This window comes from Lepidochelys olivacea (assembly GCF_965140295.1).
Source record: "Lepidochelys olivacea isolate rLepOli2 genome assembly, chromosome: 3".
Taxonomy (NCBI): Eukaryota; Metazoa; Chordata; order Testudines; family Cheloniidae; genus Lepidochelys; species Lepidochelys olivacea.
This window is the reverse complement of record NC_140413.1, coordinates 189,036,536-189,055,263: the sequence shown is the minus strand read 5'-3', so window position 1 is coordinate 189,055,263 and position 18,728 is coordinate 189,036,536. Positions and strand designations below refer to the sequence as shown.

General features: G+C 41.4%; 1 protein-coding gene across 3 annotated transcripts in view; it reads right to left on the bottom strand.

The window, feature by feature from the left end:
- The window catches only part of VRK2 (VRK serine/threonine kinase 2), a gene marked incomplete at its 3' end in the record, with an annotated part of 67,182 nt that overhangs the window by 42,265 nt on the left and 6,189 nt on the right, over window positions 1-18,728 (bottom strand). For all 3 annotated transcript variants that reach the window (XM_084624467.1, XM_084624466.1, XM_084624465.1), the window contains exons 3-7: window positions 10,990-11,045; window positions 10,362-10,431; window positions 9,512-9,599; window positions 9,249-9,357; window positions 7,458-7,550 (exon numbers count right to left, since the gene is read on the bottom strand). In XM_084624467.1, coding sequence (XP_084480593.1) covers window positions 7,458-7,550; window positions 9,249-9,357; window positions 9,512-9,599; window positions 10,362-10,431; window positions 10,990-11,045 — 416 coding nt within the window. The remainder of the gene's footprint in view (window positions 1-7,457; window positions 7,551-9,248; window positions 9,358-9,511; window positions 9,600-10,361; window positions 10,432-10,989; window positions 11,046-18,728) is intronic.

The window sequence follows — 18,728 nt, the reverse complement described above, 5'->3', positions numbered from 1 at the left end:
TGTGCCTATTTCTGACTTGCCATTAGCCTAGCACTTAACAACCCTGTGTTTCAGTTCTGTCAATTTAAAAGCAGGGATAACGTCACCTACCTTTTTTAAACACACTGCGAAGGTTGGATGAAATTCCATCCTCAGCATGAAAGAGCTAGAGTCAAATTTCATATGAATGGTGCCGGGAGATTCACGGAGGATTATCAAATTAAGAATAAAACAATACTACTAATTATGTTACAAAACACGTGACGCGGGGTGAAATATCACCGTCTTCCTTTTTGGTCAATGGAGCTGCCATATAAAATCTCATGATGTATTGCTTTGTTAGTTGGATAATAAATTTGGATCACCAGCATATTAGAAAGCTCACTTAATTAGGCCCAGAACTCAGTGATGCTATTGTTAGTGCAAAAAGCAATAAACTACTGTGTGAAACACAAAGCCTGATCCTGTATGGCCCCTGAGCAGTGAACTCTTACTGACATGAGTTCAAGTTGTGGAAGCAGACAGCTTTCAGGATCAGGCCGCTGGTGATGATTCCAGGTGAAGGATTATTCAGTTATGTGGTGTATGTACAGCTGCTCATTTGAAAAGGTTAGATATAATGCTGTCAAGATGTTACTCTCTGTTCTCACACACCGCAAATAGACTGTATAAATATTTTAAGATATACAGGAAACTAACTATGGAAGATTTCCTTTACATTCTAGTGAACAATAGTCCCATGGCTAGCACAGGTACATTTATCTTAAAATATGTTTATAACATCCAATCACTACACATGCACCCAGAGATTTTTGAGCTGTTGTGCATCAGACCCTTGGCTGGTGTAAATTATTACACCAAATTAGTACAGTAGTTCCACTGAAGTCCATGTACACCAGTTGAGGATCTGACACTGTGACTCAGAAATTTGATTCTTTTTGAGCTCCTTCTTTTATTACAAGCACTCGATGCCTCCTCATTTGCCTGGGAATTCACAAATAAAGTTCAATCCCTGTTCTACCCCTATCTAATACAGGCAAGTATTGTAAGTCCCTCCTCTCCTTCCCCTTTCTAACATGGAGGTTACATTTTAAGTTACTATAGAAAAATATCTGAGTGCTTCTACAGGAGAAAAAAAAAGTCATTCAATGCAACTAGATCTGTCAGCAATAAACATGCACATCGTGCACCCTGAGTTACATAGCCAAAATTATTTTTTATTGGTACAAACTAAATTAAACTTCCATTCAAACCTCTGTCCACTGACCCAGTCACCTTGTTTTCAATTTGAGTGATTTTAGTACTCGTTAAAGTGAAGGATTACTAATACTAAACAGCATGAGGCACGAATCACAAACCGGCTAATATATAAGTAACTAATCAAAGTCTATTAAGACTCAAAACCTTTTGCAATTACTAAACTGACTCAACAGCACAAAGTGATTGCAACATGAAAAATCACTGCATTTTAGCATTATCATAATAAAACATGGAAAGCTAAGATGGAAAACAATCTGTGTTGTGCTAATAAGCTTAGATAGCAATTAACTTGTTTCTCCAAAACTGTCTCCCAGATTCATTTGTCTGGTGAACACCATAAGCTGACAATGGACTATTACAGAAGTCTACAAGAAGTTGTTTCAAACCACCATGGTAACTTTTAAGACATATTTAAACATAAGACAGTTTAAAGAAAGCTGAAAAATTAATGTTAAACAGTCATATGAGCGTAATATTTCTGAATGCTGAAATACAGAAAGGGAACTGGGAAATAAAGTAAGCTTTTGGAGTGGTTTTTGGGTCGTTCAATGGTAAACACCTCCAAACAAAGTGAAATAACACTTTGGCAATACTTGTCTGTCACAGAGGACAGAGTCATAGAAGTTGGAAGAAAATCAAATTGTCCATTAGAGCTGGTTGACGTTTTTCAAGGGAAAAGTTCACATAAAAATGGCCCTCATTCAAAAATGAAATTTTTGTCAAGAACAGTCAAAAAATTTCCCCATGCTCTTTCGGTAAGTTTTTCAATTGTTACATAAGACATAACCAAAATGGTTTTTATTTAAAAATGAAAAGTGTAAAAAACAAAAATGGATCCATTTCAAACACTATGAAATGAAAACAACTTCAAAAATTTCAACATGTTTCTTGAAAATGGGTTTTCACTTTATAGCCACTCTACTCCCTTAGTAATAGCACTATCTTGATCTTTCATCAGCAGATCTCAAAGCACTTCACAATCTGCTGTATGCTAAAAGCATACAGTAGCCTTCATATTATTCACCTAATATACCTCTCTACAATGAACAGGACAGGAAAGTAAAAGCCACAGCGCTTATAACAATACCAGAAAGCCAGGAATATCTTGAGAAACTGAATACAATGGGCCAGATCCTTAACCCGTGTAAAGTCCCTTTGCACCAGTCCAGATGGCATAATATAGAAGAGCCATTAGGCTTCTCCAAGTTACTCTATGGGCCATTTTGACCCCTGGCAGCCACAGGATCAGGGGACCTGAAAGGTGGTTTAACAATGCCTTTCCTTGCTTCTCTCCTTAGCCGCACTGAACATAAGCTTAATAGAGCTGAGGATCTAGCCCAATGATTCACACTTGATAAGATGGTGTCCATACTATAAGTTCTCTAAGCCCTGGTCTACACTAGGAGTTGAGGTCGAATTTAGCAGCGTTAAATCGATTTAACCCTGTACCCATCCACAAAACGAATCCCTTTTTTTCAACTTAAAGGGCTCTTAAAATCAATTTCCTTACTCCACCCCCGACAAGGGGATTAGTGCTGAAATAGGCCTTGCCAGGTCAAATTTGGGGTACTGTGGATGCAATTAGACGGTATTGGCCTCCGAGAGCTATCCCAGAGTGCTCCGTTGTGACCGCTCTGGACAGCACTCTCAACTCAGATGCACTGGCCAGGTAAACAGGAAAAGGCCCGCAAACTTTTGAATTTCAATTTCCTGTTTGGCCAGTGTGGCAAGCTGCAGGTGAGTGTAGAGCTCATCAGCAGAGGTGACCATGATGGAGTCCCAGAATCGCAAAAGAGCTCCAGCATGGACCGAACGGGAGGTACGGGATCTGATTGCTGTATGGGGAGAGGAATCCGTGCTATCAGAACTCCATTCCAGTTTTCAAAATGCCAAAACATTTGTCAAAATCTCCGAGGGCATGAAGGACAGAGGCCATAACAGGGACCCAAAGCAGTGCCGAGTGAAACTTAAGGAGCTGAGGCAAGCCTATCAGAAAACCAGAGAGGCAAACGGCTGCTCCGGGTCAGAGCCCCAAACATGCCGCTTCTATGATGAGCTGCACGCCATTTTAGGGGGTTCAGCCACCACTACCCCAGCCGTGTTGTTTGACTCTTTCAATGGACATGGAGGCAACACAGAAGCAGGTTTTGGGGACGAGGAAGATGATGATGAGGAGGAGGTTGTAGATAGCTCACAGAAGGAAGCGGAGAAACCGGTTTTCCCGACAGCCAGGAACTGTTTCTCACCCTGGACCTGGAGCCAGTACCCCCCGAACCCACCCAAGGCTGCCTCCCAGACCCGCCAGGCGGAGAAGGGACCTCTGATGAGTGTACCTTTTAAAATAATATACATGGTTTAAAAGCAAGCATGTTTAATGATTAATTTGCCCTGGCATTTGCGGCTCTCCTGGATGTACTCCCAAAGCCTTTGCAAAAGGTTTCTGGGGAGGGCAGCCTTATTCCATCCACCATGGTAGGACACTTTACCACTCCAGGCCAGTAGCATGTACTCGGGAATCATTGCAGAACAAAGCATTGCAGTGTATGTTTGCTGGCATTCAAACAACATCCGTTCTTTCTCTCTCTCTGTTATCCTCAGGAGAGTGATATCATTCATGGTCACCTGGTTGAAAGAAGGTGCTTTTCTTAAGGGGACATTCAGGGGCGCCCATTCCTGCTGGGCTGTTTGCCTGTGGCTGAACAGAAACGTTCCCCGCTGTTAGCCACGGGGAGGGGGGAGGAGCTAGCCACGTGGTGGGGGGAAGCAAAATGCGACCTTGGAAAGAAAGTACATGTGCTATGTATGTAATGTTAACAACAAGGTTTACCATGAAAGAGTGTACCCATTGTTCTATAAAATGTGTCTTTTTAAAATACCACTGTCCCTTTTTTGTTTCCTCCACCAGCTGCATGTGTTTCAAGGTTCACAGGATCTTCTCCTTCCCAGAGGCTAGTGAAGATTAGAAGGTGAAAAAAAACGCACTCGCAATGAAATGCTCTCTGAGCTCATGCTGTCCTCCCACACCGACAGAGCAGACAAATGCGTGAAGGCAGACAATGTCAGAGTGCAGGAAAGCACAAAATGACCGGGAGGAGAGGTGGCGGGCTGAGGAGAGTAAGTGGTGAGCTGAAGAGAGGGCTGAAACTGAACGGTGATGGCAGTGTGATGAGAGGAGGCAGGATTCAATGCTGAGGCTGTTGGAGGATCAAACTAATATGCTCCAGCATATGGTTGAGCTGCAGGAAAGGCAGTTGGAGCACAGACCGCCGCTACAGCCCCTGTGTAACCAACCGCCCTCCTCCCCACGTTCCATAGCCTCCTCACCCAGACGCCCAAGAACGCGGTGGGGGGGCCTCTGACCACCCAGCCACTCTAACCCAGAGGATTGCCCAAGCAACAGAAGGCTGGCATTCAATACGTTTTAAAGTTTTAAACTTTTGAAGTGCTGTGTGGCCTTGTCCTTCCCTCCTCCACCACCCCTCCCAGGCTACCTTGGCAGTTATCCCCCTATTTGTGTGATGAATGAATAAAGAATGCATGAATGTGAAGCAACAATGACTTTATTGCCTCTGCAAGCGGTGATCGAAGGGAGGAGGGGAGGGTGGTTAGCTTACAGGGAAGTAGAGTGAACCAAGGGGCGGGGTGGTTTCATTTGGTTTCAACAAACAGAACTTTCACACTGTAGCCTGGCCAGTCATGAAACTGGTTTTCAAAGCTTCTCTGATGCGCACCGTGCTCTCATGTGCTCTTCTAACCACCCTGGTGTCTGGCTGCGCGTAACCAGTGGCCAGGTGATTTGCCTTAACCTCCCACCCCACCATAAACGTCTCCCCCTTACTCTCACAGATATTGTGGAGCGCACAGCATGCAGTAATAACAGTGGGAATATTGGTTTCGCTGAGGTCTAACTGAGTCAGTAAACTGCGCCAGCGCGCTTTTAAAAGTCCAAAAGCACATTCTACCACCATTCTGCACTTGCTCAGCCTGTAGTTGAACAGCTCCTGACTACTGTCCAGGCTGCCTGTGTACGGCTTCATGAGCCATGGCATTAAGGGGTAGGCTGGGTCCCCAAGGATAACTATAGGCATTTCAACACCCCCAATGGTTATTTTCTGGTCTGGGAATAAAGTCCATTCCTGCAGCTTTTGAAACAGACCAGAGTTCCTGAAGATGTGAGCATCATGTACCTTTCCCGGCCATCCCACATTGATGTTGGTGAACCATCCCTTGTGATCCACCAGTGCTTGCAGCACTACTGAAAAGTACCCCTTGCGGTTTATGTACTCGCTGGCTTGGTGCTCTGGTGCCAAGATAGGGATATGGGTTCCGTCTATGGCCCCACCGCAGTTAGGGAATCCCATTGCAGCAAAGTCATCCACTATGACCTGCATATTTCCCAGGGTCACTACCCTTGATATCAGCAGATCTTTGATTTCATTGGCTACTTGGATCACAGCAGCCCCCACAGTAGATTTGCCCACTCCAAATTGATTCCCGACTGACCAGTAGCTGTCTGGCATTGCAAGCTTCCATGGGGCTATTGCCACTCACTTCCCAACTGTGAGGGCTGCTCTCATCTTGGTATTCATGCACTTCAGGGCAGGGGAAAGCAAGTTATAAAGTTCCATGAAAGTGCCCTTACGCATGCGAAAGTTTCGCAGCCACTGGGAATCGTCCCAGACCTGCAACACTATGTGGTCCCACCAGTCTGTGCTTGTTTCCCGGGCCCAGAATTGGCGTTCCACCGCATGAACCTGCCCCATTAACACCATGATGTCCGCATTGCCAGGGCCCGTGCTTTGAGAGAAGTCTGTGTCCATGTCCTCATCACTCTCATCACCATGCTGACGTCGCCTACTTGGCCCGGTTTCGCTTTGGCAGCTTCTGGTGCTGCATATACCGCTGGATAATGCGCGTGGTGTTTAATGTGCTCCTAATTGCCAAAGTGATCTAAGCGGGCTCCATGCTTGCTGTGGTATGGCGTCTGCACAGAAAAAAGGCGCGGAACGATTGTCTGCCGTTGCTCTGAGGGAGGGGAGGGAGGGACGACTGACGACATGGCTTACAGGGAATTAAAATCAACAAAGGTGGTGGCTTTACATCAAGGAGAAACAAAAACAACGGTCACACAGAATGACTCCCTCAAGGATTGAACTCAAAACTCTGGGTTTAGCAGGTCAATGCTTAAGCCACTAAGCTATCCCTCCCTCTGGTATTTCAGGCAGGACTGAATCTCCATTAAAGTTTTCAAGCTACCCCTGACAGACCTCACCAAAACGACTGTCAGCCATTGATTTCACAGGGGGGGGGAGGGCAGCAAATGAATACAAAACAAATCTGGTCTATTTCTTGTTTTGATACACTCCATCTATCTTTTACATCTTTGGCTGGCAGCAGATGGTGCAGTAGGACTGCTAGCCATCCTCATCTCCTGCCTGCTCACCATAAGATGGTACAACAGGACTGCCTGCAGGACAAAAGAGAATGACCTGGTCGAGTCACTTCTAATTTAGTCGCTGCGCCCATATCTGCCCAGGCGCTCCTGACCGACCTTACCAAGGCGGCCAGGAGCACCTTGGACACAATGAGGATGGTTTTCAGGCCTATTGCACCATCTGCTGCCACAAGGCAATGGGTTGCTGCTGCTGTGTAGCAATGCAGTACCGCGTCTGCCAGCACCCAGGAGACATACGGTGACAGTGAGCTGAGCGGGCTCCATGCTTGCCATGGTCTGGCGTCTGCACAGGTAACTCAGGAAAAAAGGCGTGAAACGTTTGTCTGCCCTTGCTTTCACAGAGTGGGGGAGGGAAGAAGGGCCTGATGACATGTACCCAGAACCACCCAAGGCAATGTTTTTTGCCCCATCAGGTATTGGGATCTCAACCCAGAATTCCAATGGGCAGCGGAGACTGCAGGAACTGTGGGATAGCTACAAACAGTGCAACACTCCAGAAGTCGACGCTAGCCTCGGTACTGTGGAAGCACTCCGCCAAGTTAATGCACTTAATGCACTTAGAGCATTTTGTGTGGGGGGGACACACAATCGACTGTATAAAAACGATTTCTAAAAAACCAACTTCTATAAATCCAACCTAATTTCGTAGTGTAGACATACCCTTAAGTGGAAAGGAAGGAAAACTGCATAGGACAGAATGAACATCAACAGTGAAAGTGTTATGGCAACAGTATACAGTAATTGTAAAAGATACTGTGTTTACCTCATGTGGATTTGTGTAGCCCAGAAGTAGATTTGCTGCTTTAATGTCACCATGAACATACTCATTTTCATGCATATATTCCAAGGCATCCAACTAGGAAAAAAGTCCAAAAGGGAATGTTTATTTATTATTATTCTCATCATCACCTAAACATACTTCACTTATTCAATGAGCCTCAACTGCCACATTATAGGCTAGAATGTAAGGTAATGATCTGCCCTGCATTAGCAGCAGCCCTCCTGGTTCCCCTGGGACCAGGGATAGATTATATTGTTCTGGGTCTATGCCCATCCCAGTGTACGCTGCCAGATGCATAGGAAAGGAAAGCAAAGCCAAGACTCTGGCCATTTCCTGCCCCATTCTGTCCACTTCCTTCCACTGCTATAATGCAGGTAGCTGATGCTGGAATGTAAGGGCACATGCCAGCTGGGCCACATTTTATCCATATATATCTACCCTATAGATCTTTGAAATTTGTAAAATCTCTTTAAATGTGATTTTAAGGTCTTTTTTCTCATGTTCCATTAATGAAACTAATACTGGAAGGGCTGGGGGAATTCCTAACTCTCCAAAGGGATAACATATCTGGTCCTGATGGTTCACAAAATATTGGACCTTAAGACTGTTAATAGGTCTATGACTAATTATTGCTAACCCTGCACTTCAGATCAGGAGAGGTACTTTCATATTTGATGAGAAGAGAAACATGTTTACAGTGGACTGATTTACACAAAGAAAAAAAATGGCTGTTTGAGAGGCACCCAGTGTTGGAATGTTAAAACCACCGGTCCATCAGTGAAAAGAGATTAGTGACAGAATGCAGGGAAGATGGTAAAGGGGCAATATAAATGCATTTTATTGCATTTATTTGATGATACAGTAGACCCTTGCTATAATGCCCTTTGCAATAGCAAACCTTAAGCTATAGCAAACATGGTCCCTGGATCCTGCCTCCAGCTCCACCTGCTGTGGTGGGGGGATGAGAGCTCCTTTGGCCCCAAGACTGCAAGTTTGTGGGGGGGAGGAGGAGAGAAAGGGGGCAAAGTGCTCCTTTGGCCCTGGGGCCACCGGACGAGCATTCCCTTGCCATACCGCACACATGGCTTGGATCCCCAGGGGTTTGTTATAGCAAGGGGTACTGTGCCACTCTCTCACAAAACAAATGGCATTCCCAAACGACACAGCATATAATCACCCATCAATCTATGCTAGTTTAAAGGAATTTGAAAACAATGATGATACATGTACAATCCTACAGGCTTATTTTGGCCTGTACAATGAGGAAGATGTGAAATCAGATTAAATATCCTTCTGCATAACAAAGATGGTGGTGCTGAAAGCACTGTGGCCAAAATTGTCTAACCTGCCTAGCTAACATTAGGCACCTTCAAAATCTCTGAAAATAAGGCCACTTAGCTGGTGTGTCCAAATATGGGTGTAGGCGCCTAACTTTAGGCATCCATATTTGAACATTTTGTCTCATCCTGTTACTGAGCCTGATCCAAAGCCCACTGAAGTCAATAGAAGTTTTTCTATTCACTTCGGCTCAGGCCCATAGAGATCTAGTGTAAAGAGGATCTAGTTTCCACTCCTAATCAATAACACTCAGTTTCATAAAAATGTAATTTGAAGAGGAAAATTAAGACCCTGATTCAGGATGATACTTAAGTATCTATGCAACTTCATGCTGACTTGGGACCGAAATAGATCTCAGCATTTCACAAAGAGCAGATGCATTAGGAGAGTTCAATACATTAAAAACAGAACCACTTCCTTCCCCTCTGCACTTACCATTCGGGCTCCAAGTTGAAGAACTGTTTCTTTTTTAAACCGGTGTCCATCATTGTCCAAGATTCTTTGCAGGTCTACACCTAATCTTTCCATGACCATGAATCTGTAACTATTAGAAAATACACAAGTGAGGAATCCTTGTAAGACACGGGGTACAGATAGCTTTATATCAACAAGCTCAAAACATACTTCATTTAATTGAAAATAAATCTTCGGGCAACTATGAGCCCAACAGCGTTGACTCCAATTCACCTTGTTATTACCTTTTTCCATTGTATTCAGCCAAGCCTGATCCCCAGAACACCGGAATTCCTAAAAATCCTATTTGTCTGAGCCTCATCCACTTTTTGACTGTCAAAATAATAATAGATAAGACAGAATTTAAGGTAGTTTGAGAATCTACAGTTTAACCTTAGTATTTAACTATCATTAGAATCTTTGTTGTTAAAATGAAAACACATACAGGTAACTATTTTAACCTAACAGCCCAATTAAAAAGTTCAGCAAGTAACTTTCTGCAAAAGTAAAGCTCTGTGTTCCTTTGATATATGCTTCTCTGAGTCATAACAACACAATAGGAATCCAGTCAGTAGCGGAGAAAAACTAATTCCTTTACAGACTTTACTGTTTGAATTTACCTTCTTGAATAAACAGTGGATCAGAGTATGCAATTAGGCCTCAATCGAGCAAAATACTTAAGTACATGTGCAATTTCTGCTCATCTGAAGTCATTGGGACTGCTACTATGAGTAAAGAGCTTGCAGGTTCAGTGCCTAAATTACTACTAAATCTTCCAAACACTTATGCATGTGAGTAACTTCATTCCTGGAACGGTTATTGGCAGTACTAGCCTTACTAAGTAGTCCTTGCAACAGCTCTGTCCATAGCCTAAAATATGGACTATGGAGAGAGGCTAGTTCTCCCTCAGATTTGTCACCCTACTAGTCCTGATTCTATTTTCACTTACACCAGTGAGAATAAAACTAATGTAAACCAGACCAGAATCAGTCCCAGTGTTTGAAGTATGCTTGATATAAAAGCTTCAAGATATCAATTGCTCTAATTGGAAAAATATACCTTTTAATTTTATTTTGTTTTGCTGATATTACTTACTGTGCTCTTGTTTTGCAGCTCTCTGGTAAAACTTCAATTCAGAAAACAAAGGCCCATTTTCAAGATATTCCTACAGAGGAACAAATAAATTTGGTGTGATAAAGTGAGTTGGGGGAAAAAAAAAAAAAAAGGAGTTCCTAAATAATAATAGTTCCAAGTGGGTTAAAATCCATTTTTTTTAAAAAAAGATACACTATGACATTTGACAAAAGTTATTTTACATAAAATATAGCCAGTATATTGTTTTAAAAACCAATCACTTCTGTTGGCAAAACAAGCTGTTCACTGCAAATGCTCAAAGGAAAACATGTAATACAGACTAACACAAGTACTATTTAGGAAATTAAATTAATACATTTTAACTTCAGTCACTGTATATTCTTAAATATGCAGTCTGATTCCCCCCCTCCCCTCATTGTGATGTCCATGGTTAGTAATGGAAGCAAAGAAACAGCAAGCATTAAGGAATCACAAAACACTCCTCCAGCAGACAAATTATGCTGTGATGGAAGAATGGCACACACAAAAAACATGCAATGCAACTCAATGCTCCAAATAAGAATAAATAGAAAATACATGAGAAAATGCTAGTACTTTAAATAATTTAGAAGTGAGATATGAACATTACCACTTTAATTACATGCACAGCCTCATCTTCTACAGGAATATGAACATGAGAGGAAGCTGTAAAAATCAGAGAGATGGTGATGAAACTTCCCCCAACAGTCAATATAATTGCAACTAAACAGCAAAACATGTAGTTTTGGTCAAAACAAAAAAAAGAGGGTGGGAGGACATCTCAAAACTGTTAGAAATGTTTTCCTTTTGAAATTTTGTCCAAATTTCAAAATTAAAAAAACTTCAACCTATTTTGATAATACTTGTATGTATTAATCCTACAGAAGAAACTCAGAGTTACGATCACCAGAGTTACGAACTGACCTGTCAACCACACACCTCATTTGGAACAAGAAGTATACAATCAGGCAGCAGGAGAGACAAAAAAAGAGCAAATTTAGTATAGTACTGTGTTCAACGTACACTATTAAAAGAAAGGGAATGTTTAAATAAAAGATTTGACAAGGAAACTGTTTCTGTGCTTATTTCATTTAAATTAAGATGGTTAAAAGCAGCATTTTTCTTCGGCATAGTAAAGGTTCAAAGCTGTATTAAGTCAACGTTCAGTTGTATACTTTTGAAAGAACAACCATAAAGTTTTGTTCAGTTACAAACATTTCAGAGTGTCGAACAACCTCCATTCCTGAAGTGTTTGTAACTGAGGTTCTACTGTACTTTCAGTGGAATGTGTCAACCCAATCTTAACTACAGAGCCACGAGAGCACCTCTACTACATATTCACACCGAACTTTTGTGAAACTATGTTATATTAAAATAGACTAATCGGTTTTCTATTTCCTAAACCATTCAGTCAGTTGGGTCTCTATGTATGCTTCCAGTCAATCTGTTGTCATGATAAAGAGACTCTACTAGAGTTATGCCCTATGCCATGCTGCCAGATGGGGTTGTCTGCTTTCCCTATTTCAATTTAATCTGGCCCTTGAGCCTTGATTGCCACTCTGGAATTATTTGTTTAGTCACTGATCTGAGTTGTGGAGAGTGCAGATACAACCCATCCAAAGAGGAGACCAGTGATTGTGCCTCTTAGTGCAAAAAAATTCAAAACACTAACTGAACATATTTGACAATTACAGGCTACAAAACAGAATCCCTTTGCACAATAGGCATCTATTTTTTTCTGACCCTGAGAGAACTCTGTTCCCTTGGATGTCACTGAAGCATACGGGGCCACATCAGGAAGAGAGGATAAAAAACCTAATTTGTTTTAAGATTGATCTTAATAAATTTATGGAAGGGACAGTGTGTTGAGATTGCCTAAAATGGCATATGGCCTATCCGGAACTGCTATTAGCAGATATCTCCAATGGCGAAAGATGGTAAACCAAAGGGGGAGGACTCTTGAGTTACTGAAGAGAATTCTTTCCCAGGTGTCCAGAGTGGATCTTACCACATGCAAGACTTATCCACACTGACACACCATTCCATCAATTGCTATTAGCCAAGATGGTCAGGGATGCAATCCCATGCTCTGGGTGTCCCTAAACATCTGACTGCTAGATGCTGGGACTGGATGACAGGGGATGGATCACCCAATAAAGTGCCCTCTTATTTTCACTCCCTCCATCGGAAGATAGGATACTGGGCTAGGCGGACCTTTGGTCTGACCCAGTACGGCTATTCTTTATTTCTTATGCTCAGGACCTAACTAATCACTAAACCTGGGGTCAGGAAGGAATTTCCCCCCACGTCAGATTGGCAGAGACCCTAGTACTTTTTTCACTTTCCTCTGCAGCATGGTGCACAAGCCACTGGCTGGTTTGAACTAGGGTAAATGGTTGATTCTCTGTAACTTGAAGTCTTTAAATCAAGATTTGAGGACTTCAGTAACTCAGCCAAAGTTTATGGGCATATTACAGGAGTGGAGGTGGGTGAGGTTCTGTGGCCTGCAACGTGCAGGTGGTCAGAATAGATGATCCCTTCTGGCCTTAAAGTCTATGAGGGAAAGAAGGTAAATTTAAAAATATATATATCATACATGGCAAAGTATTACAATGTCCAGTGCAATATCCTATACAGACTATAACAGGAGGAATGTTTAAAGCAACTATTTGTAAATACTCATATACCCAAAGTTGCTCATGTTGTTAGCATTGTGACAGACATATCACTGTATTGCTTTTTATTAACCATTTATATATGGAATATACAATGTTGTAGCCATGTTGATCCCGGATATTAGGGAGACAAGATGGGTGAAGGAATATCTTTTATTGGACCAACTTCTGTTGGTGAGAGAGACAAGCTTTCAAGCTTACAGAGAGCTCTTCTTAAGGGCTTGTGTGTAAGCTCAAAAGCTTGTCTCTCTCTCACCAATAGAAGTTGGTCCAATAAAAAAAATACTACCTCGCCCACCTTTTCTCTTTATGTTGGGAGGCAGTTGGATACTATATTTATCCACTATGGTCCACAAGTGAGGACGACTATTTTTGCCTATAATAAACATTTTTTAAAATGGATTATTATGCAGTTACTTAACAGACTGGAAAGGCTCCGAAGGTTTAACAGCCTGATTATACCTCACAGACCAGCACCACATACTCTCCTGCAAGTTTAGCCCATAGTTAATTACTCTATAAGACACATAATTAGCTATGTGCTAAGCTCATTCTATGTGGTAGCACATGGCTATACATAATACTACAATCAGTTAAGTCCTAGACTATGGGCTAATAAGCAGACACCCTGTAGGAGAGCAGTGCTGGAATGCAGGAGCACTCTGATGGCATATAAGTACACACAGAGTACCAGGCGCACTATATGGTTGGACCATGTTAGCAAAGGTACTCCAAAATAATATGGCAATTGTGTAATTCTCCAGATTCTGGCTATGGCATACACATTTTACTTACACTAGCTGCAAAAAAAGTGGGATGCATTGTAGTTCAAGAATTATTTTTGAAATGTATCTTGAATCTCTAGAACTTTTGCTTTCAGCATTGGTGGAAATATTGTTATAAGTTACAACTACTGCACCAGAGAAAAGTAACTGAAGGATGACATTAAAAATACAAGCTGAAATAAGGTCTACATTCTTCACCACAATTTCCAATTACTGTGTCTAGGCAATGCAGAAAATATGATATCAAATTAACTCATTTCCAGAATTTCCTAGCTTTGCCCAGTGACAGCAAGCTGGGCTAAGATCTCACCATCAGCCTTAACTATGAATTCATGGAGTTTGTTGACTTGCACCACAATCTTAATTAATCAGTCTTTCTGTGTTTAAATATGACAAGGTAACAATAGAATTTCTGGATGAACTGAGATTCCCTAGGACTGCATAGCACAACTGCATAGCGTGACAAAGAAACATGCCAGTTTTATTTGCCAGTTCAAATGTGCCAGCTTTAGTTTCAGCAGTTTAATCTGTGGCAGTCATGTTTGGAATATTGTGAAGTATTCACAATGGTTCTCATAAAAATCAGTTTGTAGACAAAGTTCACACAGTGGAAAAGAAAAGCAGTGTATTTGGCAGTGAGGAAAAATATCCCTGTTCCTGTCCCCAGCTGGTCTCAACGCTGCTGCTGGCTATTTGGGAGATAAAAGCTCATATTGGAAGCATGAATAAACTCAAGAAGCCTTTTTATCATCTTTTGCCATGTTTTCCAGGGGATATGAAAATGTGTAGTGATATTGTCCTCTCAGCTCTGTTTACACAGGAATAAAACAAAACCCATGATTCAAAAATTAACACAGTACTCAAAAGCTAGGGCTAAGAACTGCAAATTAGTTTATATAAAAGTAATGAAAAGACTAGTGAAATCCTGGCCCCACTGAAGTAAATGAGAGTTTAGCCATTTACTTCAACAGGGCCAGGATTTCACCCACTGTGTTTAATGTAAAGAAAGTTTTGATTTATGTAAACATCCTAAAGAATCATTTTCAGAACACTGGCTTGATCATAAATAAAAACAATCAGCAATGGCAATAATTAAAAAGACTAAATATTTACCATCTACAGTTGTTAAATTATTGTGGTATTGTTGGATCATATTAAAGAAATTCTATATTAAAATCACAAATGAGTTTGATTCCCCATAGTTTAAATTCCAGGGTATTACTAATTAAGAGGTCCCTTCGTTTTTGGTACTGTTTCTCTCCCTCTATGTGTGAAACTTGCAAGCTGCTAATTGTGTTAGTACATTCTAAGACAGAGTCTGTTCTCAAAGCAATTCTTTGCAACAACCACTACTCACACAGAGAGAGACTCAAAGCAATACTCTGTAAAAACAGAAACAGCACCCAGAGACTCCCCGCCCTTTTGTTGTATTCATCTCGCTTTGTTAACAATTGTGATTAAAATAGAGATAGAGGATGTATGTGGACGGATGCTTGGTGTGGATAATAACTGAATGATCAGGGAGGTGCCAGCCTAAGAATCCAGTGTCCAATAGCTGAAGAAGGCGTCAAGTGGAAATAACCCGAGGACCCCCGGAGGGCAGACTGGAATCCACCCAACAGCCTCAAGAATGGGAGAACCAAAGAACAAGATAACATCTGGCAACACGGAGCCGACAGGAATGTGCCATCTCCCGATTGATTCAGCAACAGCATGATGAAGCAATTCCCATAGACTGGCATAGGAAGAGATTCTTATAAAAATGGACTCTAGAAAGTGAAAACTTTGGGGTCTGATTCTGCAAACCAACTTCCAAGAGCAACAGATGAGCATCTGACAAGGCCCTGCTCCCTCCTCATGTCCAGGCCACCTGGCCAGTGGCTTGGCATGAGCAACTCTAAGGCAACCTTGCAGAACCTGTGTGTATCAATGAATGTGTGAATAAATATGAAATTGAATGGAATGTTATAGCTATAACTAACTGCTTACTATGATTCTTTCTGTATTCACAATAAATCTGGCATTTTGCCTTTTCCCCTTTAGTAAGATCCTGATGGTTTTTATTTTATTGGTATAACAGTATTACCTATCAGAATGCCATGCAGAAACAACACCTAGTTTTAATAGAGCCCTTTGTATTTTTCCCCTTTTGTTTTCTTTCAATATCTCATGGAATTGATAATTTCAGTCCTTCAAGTCTTTACACTCTAAGTTTCCTGAGAAAGGACTTCTCATGATTTTATCCCATGCTCTATCATTTCCTGGCTAGACTAATTTCTGAGAAGCCTTTAGAAATGGTCTCTCTCTCGTATTCCTTTGTGAATTTGGGGTTCTATTAAGCAGATATTATATACACAGGCCTTTGAAGTAGAATCTTGTGGATTTGGCTTCTATAGCACCTGGCTAAGATATTCAGCAGAAAACTGAGCTCCACGGCAAACCTATTTTGTGGAGCATGTGTAAATGCTTCCAGTACAACACAGTTCTGGTGAAAATTTTATTATAATTTCTGTCATCTTTTAATGAAACTTTAATCCTAATTCACCAGAGCCAAAATTTTGCCTTCCAGAGCTAAGACAGACACTGTCTAACTTGCAAAGTTAATCTAGCTGAGCTGGAGTAGATAAGACATATCCTTTAACCTCAAAAAGAAAAGGAGTACTTGTGGCACCTTAGAGACTAACCAATTTATTTGAGCATAAGCTTTCATGCATCCGATGAAGTGAGCTGTAGTTCACGAAAGCTTATGCTCAAATAAATTGGTTAGTCTCTAAGGTGCCACAAGTACTCATTTTCTTTTTGTGAATACAGACTAACACGGCTGTTACTCTGAAACCTTCAACCTCGGGAACAAAAGCCATTTCAGCATTCTTGAATGGGAGTCCAGGCCTTTAACTCTTAAACTTGATGCATGCACTGGTTTCTGGAATGACTGCACTCCTGCTCATCTGCAAGGCTGACACTGTGACCACTCAGAAGGTACTATGTCAGTTTCAATACGGCATAGGTGCTGATCAAAAATGGATTTAGAGGGGCACCTTGCATATTGCAGCAAATGCCATATCTTAGGGCAGAAGTTCCTCCTGTTATCATACCATGCCAATTTAGGGACACATGCTTCATGGCATGGTATATCACATTGCATCTCTAGATGCTCATGGCCATCAAAGAATTCATTTCTGCTGATTCTCCTCCTTCTCCCTCCATCTCCTTACTTTGTATATATCTTTATCATGATTTGCTACAAACTCAACATATCCCAGGCAATCTCCATAGTACAGAGTATTATACCTTTAGGAAATCACATCGGAAGTAACCTATAGCTGGACCTCTTTTCTACCCATATCTTAACGCATACAAAAAAAGTTATACCTACAGTAACATCCGACCTCCCTACTCCTAACTACCATCTAGAAATGGACCAGAAATCTCTATGCCTTCACCTTTCATCTTCGGAGTGAAGACTTATGTTATGATGTAACCATCTAATGAATATGTACAAAGGACGTACAAGCACTGGCAGTGGTGAGGAAGGAAATTTCTAGCTTGTACATGGATGTTGAAATGCAAAGCAGACTTAACAATGATGCTAGAACCTTAACTGAGTATTGTGTGATGTTTTTGCATTTAAATTTCCAGCCCTAACTGTGTATTAAAGAAGTCATTGCTGTGGGAAATAGAGAATGATTTATGTAAAGACCAGCATCAATCACTAGCCATGATAAGGAAGATAAATGAGTGTCTGGTATTCTCTCTCACTTGCACCCTTCTAAACTTTTCTTTAATTCTCCCACGTACTGCCACTATTCCCTAAAGGACTTTAAATTGGGCATCGTACCATGGAAATACGGTATTGTTCCCTGTTTCCTTTGCTTTTTTCTCTCCCATCAAATGAATAGGAAGATTCTGTCTGAGCTCTATCATGGTAAGCCACTGGTAGAGTGTAGGTAACAGAAGGAAAGCTCTAATATGGATCAGCCTAGGTAGGACAGGCTTGTCAACCATAGTACTCTTCCTCGGCATAAGCAGTAGCTTGAAACTGATTCAGAAGAGCATTCCTAGACGGTTTCAAATTGCTTCCAGCAATGGAGGGAAACTCTGCTCTTCAGGAGCGTAGGGAGGAATCACATTGCTGGTAAGCCTTCTGCTGTTAGAGGGACTCTAGAGAGACGTGAAAATTAAGAGGAAGAGAAGGTGCAGAGCAAAGAGGACACTTGAAAGTGAAGGCAGAAATATGTAAAAGGGAAGAGCATTAGGGGCAAACACAAGCACTTTTCTATATAGAAAAGTTTAGGTGCCATATTCCTGAAATGGCTGAATCCAAGTGCACCACTGAATCCAAGAGCTCAGGGTCAGTTAATAGCTTTCCACAGCTTTGATTTAGTGAACAAAGCCTTCCAGGAAATGCATCTGTGGTAAATATATGTTGCATAAGTAGTATAAAATTTTTCAAGTACATTGTTAAAGATTAATGGAGTATGGCGTATACTTAATAGGGAATTAAGCTGTAACAATGCACATCAAAAACTTTATACTACTGCTGTAAAACTACTTATTAAAAGATACAGCCAGCAAAGTTAACCTTCATTTTTATAAAATTGCTGTGCTGTTCACATTTTGCAGACATTCAAACCTAGCATATCCTACTGTGTGGCCCATTTTGTTCAGTTCTCTAGAATTTCCTCTGGATTAGCTCCTCATTTCAAGTTTAGTAGTTACTCCACAACACAGAGCAATATATATACATATGAACAGAACTCTACTCCTCTCAAGAAGGGGGTGAAAAAGACGTATCTCAGTCACAGGACTACCTAAATGAGACCTAGTTCTTATTCATTAGTATGTATTTCTAAGGAACTGACCATGTGAAGTGAGAACTCTTGAACACC